The 11,401-nt window shown below is 46.8% G+C and overlaps 1 protein-coding gene across 3 annotated transcripts in view; it reads right to left on the bottom strand.

Annotated features, from left to right (window-relative positions):
• Positions 1 to 260: 260 nt before the first annotated feature.
• Positions 261 to 11,401, bottom strand: part of LOC121336666 (interleukin 1 receptor accessory protein) — a 48,808-nt gene continuing 37,667 nt past the window's right edge. For 2 of the 3 annotated variants that reach the window (XM_041406019.1, XM_041406021.1), the window contains 2 exons: positions 10,586 to 10,729; positions 261 to 979 (listed from right to left, as the gene is read on the bottom strand). In XM_041406019.1, the coding sequence (XP_041261953.1) occupies positions 261 to 979; positions 10,586 to 10,729 (863 nt within the window). Of the gene's footprint in view, positions 980 to 3,891; positions 7,973 to 10,585; positions 10,730 to 11,401 lie in introns of those variants that run through there. The other variant, XM_041406022.1, reaches the window with a different exon arrangement.

Raw genomic sequence — 11,401 nt, 5'->3', positions numbered from 1 at the left:
CCAGAGAAATGCATTTTCAGCTCCACTTTGTAATTTAAACTCAGGAGAAGCACCCGGGTAGGAAGCCCCCAGCCGCTGCTCTGTGCATGGCCGCAGGCCCCTGGCTCAGGTCACCAGCAGTGGAATTGCTGCAGTCCTCCATGCAGATCTGGCACTGACACTTAATGGCACCGTGCCAGCCTGTGACATGGGAAAAATATCCTGAGGCCGCAGTGAGTTTCTTTCAGTGGCCCAGCACCAGCAGTGCTTCGGCCTGTGGGTTAGAGCACGTAGAAGTCATTGTTGTTTGACAGGTCACTGTAATGGCAGAGGGCGAGAGCAGGGCCCTGTGCCGCCGGCGGCTCAGCTCGCGCCCTGCCCTGAAGGCCCTGTGCCGGCGGCCTGCCCGAGCCCGGGTTGCAGAGGTGACTGTCCCACCTGGGCTCAGCCACGGCCTGGTGCTTGTGTCTGCTGCTGCCATTGCAGGAGGTCCCACAACACCGGCACGTCAGGAAGCGCTTGGCTCGCTGTTTGGCCTTTGACTCGGAGGCCGAGGCCGTCCCTCCGTGAGTGAGAGTCACAGGAGTGGCACCCCGTGGGTCGGGCTGCCCTTTCAAGCGGCTCCTTCTCCTCTGGACGGGGTCCAGGCTGATGTCGGACTGGGAGGAGCAGCTCTCGTTCCAGCCGGCGCTGGCGCTCAGGCTGCGCAGCGGCAGGGCGAGCCGCAGCGCCTTCCAGAACTGGGAGCCGGAGCGCTTGGACTTCTCCCCCTTCCAGGTGACGAAGGAGACGGATTCCTTCAGCTGGAGGATGCTGGGGTGAGTGCACTGCAGCGGCCTGTACTCCACCACGATGAGCTTGGTGGCTATGGCATTCTGGCACATGATGCCCAGCTTGAACTCCAGAAGGCTGATGCTCTTCTCTGTCAGGTAGTCAGGACTCAGGACCACGATCATCCTGCGGCTCCTCTGGATGAAGTCGAACACGGCTTCAGTGGTATCTAAGAGTACAAGGGTAGAGGAATTGGGGTGCACAAGGAGAAGGGAGTGGGGAGAGAAAAGCTAAGGAAGCTGTTTGGTGGCATACCTGCACAGATCCCTCTTCCCACAGAGGGAAACCTGGCACAAGCTCTGTGACTTTCAACTTGCCCACCCTCCTGCTGGCATAATTTTTGCTGTGCAGTGGGTTTTTGAGAAGGCTGAGGCGTAAATGAGAAGCCAGGATATGCCATGATTGTACTCTGACTTCTGCACAGCATCAGTCGTGCCCAGAGAAGTGCAGGCATTTGATAAAGGGTGGGTCTTGTTTGGGAACCCCCTGCCCACATCTTGAGCAATTCTTTGCATTAGGGCATCAAAGCAATCATGTCGTCCTGCCCCAGCTCAAACTGCAGGGGCTGACCCACCTCCCCCCTGTCATGCTCTCTCATCTTTAAGCAGAACCTCCAAATTTAGAAAGCAAAAATGTCAGCCTTAAACCCCTCCACCAGTTCCTCTAGGCATCATGGGGGGTGGAAATACTGTCCTTCAAAGCATTTCTTTGAATTAATTGCAAGATGTAAAGCTCAGGAAGAAGCCTAGCTGAAATGGTGCCAAGCAAGAGCAACATTTCTTTTATTACCAATTTTGAAAAGCAGCAAACTGAAGGAAGTCCTTGGACTTCTACCTGTGGCTTGGGATACAGAAAGTATATTGAAGGTGTAGTGGCTAAAGGGTGAGCAGTGAAAAGGATGGGGACTATATGGCTGTGGCACTCAGCAATTTAACAAAAGCTGAGTAATAAAACTGTAAAAAATTTTAAAAACCAATACACTTACTAAGTGCTGGTGCCTGAGATGAGAGAGGATCCAAGGACAAACTGGTGTTCAAGCAAGACAAGGATCATTAGAGTAAGAGCTCTTGCACATTCAGAGAGAAAAATCTGCCTCTAGGAATGTCTTTCAAAGAGCTGTTCTGGGAAGAAGAACTACCTCCTGCTTCCCTTCCATTTCACACTGCTAAAGCCTTCATTCCTCAGGCTGGAGACTCTCCTCTCTCCCTGACAGTGGAACACTGCTCTTTTATATGAATAAAAATACTGTTCCTTCCCTGCAATGGCAATGCCTCTTAATTCTCCCAGCACTTGGTTGTCTCTTATCTCACAGCAGAAGGTGCACTGTGTTGCATCTGAATGCACCTTATTTTAATACGGTACAGAGCAGTACTTTTCAAAGAAGTATGACTAGCTGTAAAACTCATTGTCACTAGATTATTTGGAGACCCAGATAGGAAAAATGATCATTCAGTAAAATGCTAATGGAGAAAGTAGGAGGCTGTTTGGTTAATAAAATACTGGAATTAAAATAAAATTATTTTGAGGGTTTTTTTTTCTTGTAGAAAAAGTTTGGTGGGATTTTTACCCCCAGCACACACAGGAAAACACTAATTCATTGAAACCAAAAGTAGATGATAGTTCTGTCACTTACCACCATGACACGTTTTTTCCACCCTATTTCAAAGGCATAAAGAATTGGCAGCAATCTCCTAAGTCCAGACCTCATTCAAACTTTTCTACAAGTGATTGAAATCTATTTTGAAAACAGCCAGGCTTCAACAGTTTGTGAAAGAAAAAGCTCTTTTGCTGTTTGAAAGGTCTTTCTTTTTGAAACCTGAATCACAGAACCACAGCAAAATGTAAGCAGGAACAGCCCCTGGGAGGTCTACCTGCCTGCTCAAAAAGCCCAGCTTCAATTAACATCAATGACTCTGATGCTGCTGAAACGAAATGTTTTGATTGAGGCAACAGTGCTGGTTTTCTTTTATCAATTTTGAATTTGCAACGCTTTTTGAGAGTTTTTATTTTGAGACTCATGTTTTTTGACACTCTTTTTTTTTAGACTTATAAAGGAGGATATATTTGCAAATATATCCAAAGATATATTTGATTTTGAGAAAGGGATGCATTTAGACTTGGCTGACCAGGGTACCTTGGGATGTTCAGTTTGCAATGTTTACCTAGCTCAGGAAAAATCCTGAGTAGACACTCCACAGTGCAGGTAGAATGTTCCCTCCCAGTGAAACAGCACTGGATGGGACAGGCAGCAATAACACTGCAGGGGCTTGGGGATTCAATACTCTTTTTCTAATTTTTCTAATTAGATTTTTCTAATCTGCTTTTTACTAAAAAACCTTCCATCTTTACTAAATGTTTGCAAAAGGCACTGCATATTTTTACTGGTTTACTTGTGTCTCCCCAATGCACCCCAAAGATGTAACAGATTATAAGGATTATGATCACAGATCCCACATCCATAGACTCAAATTCATAGGTGGTCACAGGTACTCATTTTGCTAGTGGTCTGGAAGTGCTGGGCTGTCTCTCAACTTACCTGCAGGCAGGCAAACATGGGAAATGGGCAAGAAAGTGACCTGGATGAGAAAATAGGAAGCTGACTGAACCTAGAAACTGATAGGCAAAGTAGCCTGAGAGTGAGCTTGATTTCTGTGGTTTTGGCAGATTTCTAAAATTCTGATTTGATATTTAAAGCAGAGATTATGTTGCCTTCCCATCTTTCTGTCTTGTGATTGCCAAGTGAGCACTCTAGATCAAAGACTTTCCGTGTGTGCGTGTCCACTGCTGTGAGACATCTGAATGCTGTGTGTCACTGTGTTTCTGCTTGGATGGTCTTGGGAGCTCAGGTGCCTCTGCAGGCACAGCATGAAACAGCCAGGAAAGTGTTCCATTCCAAGGAGGAGCCCCAAATGATCTTGATGCTTGGACTACACACAATCATCTTTCTTTAACAGCATTTTGTAGACATAATGAGAAGATGGTACTTATGAGAAATGCACAAGGACTGAAATGCAAAAATGAAAATGTTTTATTGAAAAGCAAAATAAAATAATACTGACACTTCACAAAACAAATCACACAAAGGCAAAAACATACAGAAAAGGGAAAACTCTGGAACAGCTGTACAACATCAAACAGCACGGGAAGGGAAGATATTTTTTCCAATTTGTGCCACGCTGTTTCCCAATGAAAAAACAATGAGGAACTTTGCATGAGCTGCATATTGATAAATGTTAGGTTAGAGCACAGAAACTCAAATGAATCAACTGATTCAGATGGATGCTGTGACAGAATCCCACAATGGAAACCGCACGTGGCATAGAATGAAAGGACAGGCGTATCTGAGGCACTTGCAGATCTGCTTTACAGCTGGGACTGGGCTTTACCCTTGGCCTGAAATATCCCAGCAAAGCCAGTGGTAAAGCTCCTGGGTGAGTGGAACCTGCTTCTGGACTGTTCCTTGCACACTGCTCCCTCTGACCTCTCAGGTCCCTTCCAAACCTTCGCACCTTTCGTCTTGTGGCTGCTCTGCTGATGTCCCTCAGTACCCCTGTGCTGGGGTTGCAATGACACCAAAGGCCACTGCAGTGTATGCCTGAGAAAGTCCAGGCCTATTAATTATCTGGAAAACTCTTCCAATAAAATCATCATCATCATCAAAATACATGAGGTGCATTTAACTTCCTAAAATAATCAGACTTAATAAAACATCAGCATAAAATCTCTTGGTAACTCAGGCAAAAGTGAGATGTGATGTAGTGAAGTCTGGGATGTCAATTCAATTTATGAGTATTTGAGAGTCAATCTTTTAAAAATCATACAGGAACCTAACAGAGTTCTGCTTTGGCTTCAGGGCCTTCCCTCTGCCTGCAGATTTGGCAGCTGATCACAGAGATGCTTAAAACACAAACAAAAAGGTGAAGCTGGGCACAATGACAGGGTTGCAATGGGTTCACAAAGCCAAGCATGGGTTTGGGTGCTATCTCTTATAAACAAAGTTTTCTGGAGTGTGAGAAGCAGCTCTGTCCCTCCACAGACAACCACAATAGAAAAGCTCATAACAAAACTTTTAAGCACCTCTGAGCAGATGAGGAACTCCACTGCCTCCAGTGAAGCTGACTGCAATTTTACCTGCTTAAATCAAAGTATATTTGGGGTGGGAAAGATAAAGAGGACAGTAAGAAAGAAGCCCTATTTGTTACACATCTGTACAGTGTCCTGGTTCCAGCCAGGACAGGGTTCATTTTTCCAGCAGTCAGGAGGGGGCATGTTCAGGACACCGAAGTTATTCTATACCACCCTGCATTTGCAAGGGGTGGAGGTAAGGGGTCTCTTTTGGAGAGAAAGGGTCCCAGCACAGCGCAGCTGGGCCAGTGCAGGGCAGCAGAAGGAATGGCTGGATGTGGTCAATTGTCAGGGGGTTTTTCCACAGGAATGATTCATTTCTTGTACCCTCTATCACCAGTATTGCTGTTGTAAATGTTCATTTTCTTATCTCATTGCTGTTTCCAGTAAATTTTTCTTATCTCACAGCAGGATCTTTACCTCTTGTGCCTTCAATTCTCCTCTCCCTCCCTCTGCAGAAGGAGGGAGAAGGGGAAAATGAGGGGCACATGGTTTCAGGGGGAGCTCTGAATTATGGGGTACCTTTCCTAAACACGACATAGAGTACCTGACTAAGGGCATGGGGGGCTGTAGCTCCCTGCGGCCCTGGAATAACATTGTTAATCACAAAATGCTAAGGGTAAAAAGGTTTACCTGATACCAGTCCCACACCTTTAAGGCTGGGTTTTTTACTGCGATGCCCTCAAAGCTCCCAGCTCAGCTGGGTAAATAGTGCATAGACTCCTAATTGTAGTGCTTTTATAACGCCATTATGAATGCTTATGCCCCACCCACTGGACACCAACAGAGCAAATGCATGAGTCAAAGGTGACTCAGGAGCAACCATCACCAATAAAAATAAGCATGCACTTGGTGTGTGTAATACCGAACTCCACAATTAAGTGGGCAGGTCCTAGCACTGAGAGCTGCAGGAGTATGGAGACACCCCCAGAACCTGAAGTTTTATTTGAAAACATTGTGAACCATAGCACCAGTCTATGCCAGGGCCCCACCGTGCTTTAGCTTGTCCTACAAGAGAGATTAAACTCCCCTCCTCAGCATGAACTGTGTGATGGGGGTTAACTCACCATGCCCTCTCCTGCTGAAGCAAGGACACCTACACAGTGGGGTTTTGTGCTTCTGTTTTGTGCAAATGTCGCAGAAGCTGAGATACTGCTGTATGTTCTGCAGCTTTGGGCTGGAATCAAGATGGGGAGAGACTTTGTAAAGCCAAAGCTAGTTTAAACCTAAACCCTGAATTAGAAATGGCAACGTTGTTCAAAACCAGGCATTGAAGAGAGAGTCTTTATAAAATCATAGAATAATTTGGGTTGGGAAGAACCTTCAAAGGCCATCCTCCCTGCAATAAGCAGGGACATATTCAACTGGATCAGATTGCTCCAAAAACCTTGTGCAACCTGGCCTTGAATGGTTCCAGAGATGGGGAATCCATCTCCCTTGGCAACTTGTGCCAGTGTTCTACCCCCCTCATTGTAAAAGATGTCCTCCTTAAATGTAGTCTGAATCTACTCTCTTTTAGTTTAAAACCATTACCCCTTGTCCATAAAGGGGTAATTGCAAAAGGTCCTACTAAAAAGAATGTCCCCACTTTTCTTATAAGCACCCTTTAAGCACTGAAAGGCCAGAAAAAGGTCTCCCAGGAGCCTTCTCCAGGGAGAACATCCCCAGCTTTATCAGCCTGTTCTCACAGTCTTACCTACATGGACAGAACTAGTAGTTTTAGGAAGTTCAAGTAAGTTTCTGGGGTGTCCTTCTGAGTTGGACTTATATCCATGTCATTCCAAAGACCTTGGAAGCACCTTGCACGATGCTTTCCCCCAGCCAGTGGCAGAGAGAGTAGGCAGGTTCAGTAGTACATTAGGGCTCCTTGTAGTGCTTGTGAAGTCCCTGAGTTTACTCTACAAATAAACATCTCTCACACACTCCACAGCCTGTACTCATGAGAGATTTCCTTGGATTACAAGCAGCTCTGAAGGACCTGGGGCACTTTTGAGACTGCAGAGTCCCAGAGACTGACCACTTGTTACTAGATGTGCTACAATGCAAATAGCACCCAGTAGAGTTGTGGGGGTTTTTTAATGCTACTGTAACAGCTATTTCCCACTGCCAAACTACCATCTACTTCAAAGGAAATTTGGGGAACAAAGATGAGGAGCTTCAAAAGTCCACACCCCCACGGTGCAGCAGGAGTCTGTGAGTCCCACAAGTGATGGGGACTACAGACCTGGGACATGCAGGAAAGGCTCTACACTGGAGCTACCTTGCAAATTGTTCCTCAGCCTCTGCAATAGGAACTGAGGACCAGAAAGGAGTGAATTTACTTAGGACTGGAAGGAAGATCTGTCCTGGATGCTAATGAAGGTCCCATAGGAACTGGATCTAGGAGTACTGGCCATGCTATCACAAGGTGCTGGATGCATCCCTCCTAGATAGCAAATTTAGACCTTAAGCCCAGGGCTTGTGTGGTTGATAGCAAGGACATACATTTGCAGAAAGCAGGTGTTTGCATCTTCGGTCTCTCTAATGACAGAGCAATATCAAAGCTGCAGGGAAAACATGACTATCCTCTGAAATGCTTGGGACATGGTCCTTCATGGAAAAAAACCTGAGTTCCTCCCCACTCCCTGGCCTAACTTGTGGATTTTTGAGGTGTGTTTTGGCTTGTTTTCTGATTGCGTCAAACATTTTTCAGGGATATGCATCAATCCATCAAGGCTTAAACTCCTGCTAATTTTTTTCACTGGCATTTCCACCTGCAGCTGCTTCCAGAACCTGCCCTTTGGGAACTTGGATTTCTCGCCTTTCCATTTAATGACATTCAAGGCCGCTTTGGCCTGCTTCAGCTCCTTCACTTTGCTCTTCTTGATGGCTTTGTACTGCACTAGAATGACTTTGATGTTGCCCTTGGAGGCCATATTCTCTAGGCCAGCCTTGAGCTCCAGCAGGGCCTGTGTCCCCTGCAAGACGTAGTTGGGGCTCAGGACAACAAGCAGACGTCGACTTTTCTGGATGAAGCTCAGGGTTTCGTCTGTGACAACTGGGAGAAAGAAACATTGAGGTGGTTAGTGATGCCCAAGAACGTGCTGCTGAGCTGCTGCTGTGACACCAGGTGACTCTTGAAAGGGACAATAAATCCCTTGGAGACCCTCTCTGGTGCTTCCCAATCCTGTGACTCCAGGTGGAACTTCCTACACCAGGGCTGGTTCCCACTACCCCATACAGTGGGGGTATTCTCCATCACTCCAGACTACCTACAGATGCCTTTCCTTCTACCCATGCTACACAGAGATAACCAAGAGAGCTACACCTAAAAGTCACTGCACTACACATCAGTGACACCACCCAGTGCTGTGAGGATGCCTTGTGGCCAAGAGAGCTGCTGATCTCAGGCTGAGATTTAGCTTCCTTCTAATGAGAGGGGGAAAAGAGGCTCTCTGGAGCAAAGCAGGGAAACTGCCAGCTGCATAACACATGAACTCAAGGGAAAGACTCACCCTGAAGAAGCTTCAGGAAGCCTGAATGTCTGTGCTTACATTCTCATCTGGCAGATGTCCAGAATGACTCTGGATACTCCCTTCACTCTTCTTGCCTCAGTTTCCCCCACAAAGTAAGTATTCACACTGTCCCCAAGTGTTCTCATGGGATAATTTGCTTTGGTAATGCTACCATCCTAACTCCTGTTATTCATCCATCTGTTCCTGCTGCCATCATCTATGAAAGCAGATTAGAGCATTTTTAGAACTGACTCTGAGGACTTCTAGTGAAGTGTCCCAAAAATGACATCCTTTGAGCTAGAGATATGTCATGGTAACTGTGGATCCTCTTTAATTTTCTAACATCTGCAGGTACACTGTCCTTGGCCACCGTCTGTAATTAATGTGAAAATCCCTTGTAAGTGCGAATCCGGGTGCTTGTACTCTCTGCTGCACAATCTCCCACACTTCCTTGATAAGGGAACACTCTTGACTGGTCAGAAATTACAATGGAGAGTAAAATAATGCTGGCAGACAACTTCATTTAGCTGTCAAGCACGTTTGATTAGTTCTTGTCAGCTAACTCACAGGATAATCCATCTCCCACTGTTTCTTCATCAAGGACAATATAACTCTCTACCCATGACACAGATGCACACTCTGGAGGCATGATGCCAGCGCCAAAAGCTATTTCCTGGCCCCCATGCTTTCCTGAGAAGGAGATTAGTCAAATCCTGGCTTAGAAGCTCCGGGGAAGCCCCAGCAGCATCGTGGATGGCAGTGTGGTGACAAACCACTCCAGCAGCACCCCGCAGGGCTGGCACTGGCTTGAGGCTGGCAGGGACTGAGGGGGGCAGATGGAAACATTTGGGGGTAAGGTGAAGCACAGAGAGCCCAGGAGAGCAGTGCTGGGAGGAAAATGACACCCTCTAAAGTGAACAGGGCAAGAAGAAGCAGAGGGAACAGGAGGGAGATGGACATCTGGTGACAATGGCTCAGAGCAAACCTGTTCTGAGCCTGACACTGGCATCAAGCAAATCGAGCCTGGAGGGTGCCCTGCCACATCATTCAAGCTCTCTTCAAGGAGGAACAGCATCAGGATTGCAGCTGTCTCACTGAGACATACATATTTATTCACCCTCAAACTTTAAGGTGCTCCTAGATCCTGGCAACAATCTAGGAGGGAAAGATAACAGAACCCAGACTGATTCTGCTCCCTTTTTCAGGTAGGTGGGCAGAGAATCCCCCCCGTTCCTACTCAAAAGGGACACCCCAATGGACTTTCCTAGTACAGGTTTTGTCACCAAAAAAAAGAACTTTGGGGTCCTGAGCCAAAGCCCATGAATTCAAAACAGGACAGTCTGCACTGGCAGAAATTCAGACTTTGAACTTTTAATAGGCATCAGGATCATACAACCAACTCAGCCTCCAAAAAGTAAAAATCAAGAGTGTTGTCTAGATTTGTGCCCTTGCTGTGGAACTTGTGTATGTGTATCTGGATAGCTTCACAAACTTCCATTCTTGGTGATTCCCCGCCTCCCTGAAGCAGACATAATGTCCAGAACCTCATATGATTTATCTCAAAATACTAAAAAAGGACTACATCTTACCGAAGAGATGAGTCTCACTACCTGCAACAAAGTCTTTTAATAATAGCAGCTAAATTGTATGCCATATTAGACACAAACTCCCTAATTAATGAGGATGAATGGGACACACGTTATCCTCTCACCGATTTTGACACCTTCCACTCCTTCCTGAAGTAGATGCTCCTGGTTTTTACAAGGATTCTCCATTACTCTCTGTGAGCTGATCCAGTATAACACTTTCCCTGCCTCTTCTAGCCTTGACTTTATCCCATTTTTTAAGGCAGCTCAGAGGGTTTGCATGAAGGTCAGTTTTCCAGTTCCCCATTCTGACATTCCTGCACAACACTCCTGGAAAGAGCAACTGAAACAACCAACCACCACCCCCACAGCAGCCATTTTGGTGGCCAGGTGCATCTGCAACACTGTCGTGAAGCAAAAACATTAGAAGACACTAAAAAGAGTTCATTAACAGTGATAGGGAAAAAAACCAAAACATAATCTGGATAGGCGTGTTGCAATCAATGATCACTACCTCAAAGAACAATGAAGGGGATGCGCATGGAGCACAGCCCCCTGTGAGATACTCACTTCCCCCAGGGAGGCTGTCTCTGTCGAAGATACACAGCTTGTACCCGAACTCGTTCTCCAGGACTCCCCGCAGCGTCAGCAGCACAAACTCCTCCTCCTCCGCGTTGCGCGCGTAGGACACGTACACATCGTACTCCTTCCCGTCTGGGCAGGGCAGCACAGGGGACACAAAGGGCACAAGGGACACCTGTGATACCGCCCATGCTGGGCCTTTGACTCGCAAGAGAAGCAGGTAGGAAGGCTCACTTGGAGCCCAGGCACTGCAGGTTAAGGCACGTAGATTTCCACAAATTTCCCTTCTGTCCAGGCTTCTTTTGCCACCTTTGACTCTGCTCCCTCTCGCTGCTGTCTATGCACACGAGCAGTCCCACCAGACAGAGACTTGCACCCTGCCTACACCCTCCGAGAGCTGCCGCACCCCCCTGGCAGGTTCACACCACAAGCTGCAAGGGCTCAAACACCCTCCTCCTCCTCCAGAGGAGGAAATCTCACCTCAGAGTCCCTAGCAATGAACTCCCAGTAACACAGGAAAGAACTGAGGACACAACGGTGATTTCCACATCCATCCTTTTGGATGCCTTCCCACATTTTAAAGCAGATCACTTTGGATCAGATCATGAATCCTTTACATAGAGTCACCAGGGAAACAAGGGACTTATTGGAACCTGATAAAATATCTGGACAATCTGAATTGGGTGATACAGCTAGATCAGCAGGGCAGGGCCCTGGGGAGCTGGGCATATCCATGCTCCACCTCTGCAGAGAATACAGAGGACTTCTTTTTCCTTTTCCCTGAGCCAAAAGCCTGATTCCTCT

Source organism: Onychostruthus taczanowskii, unplaced genomic scaffold (assembly GCF_017590055.1).
Source record: "Onychostruthus taczanowskii isolate IOZ18803 unplaced genomic scaffold, ASM1759005v1 scaffold24, whole genome shotgun sequence".
Lineage (NCBI taxonomy): Eukaryota > Metazoa > Chordata > Aves > Passeriformes > Passeridae > Onychostruthus > Onychostruthus taczanowskii.
Note: the sequence above shows the minus strand (reverse complement) of the source record. Positions and strands in the feature narration are given on the sequence as shown.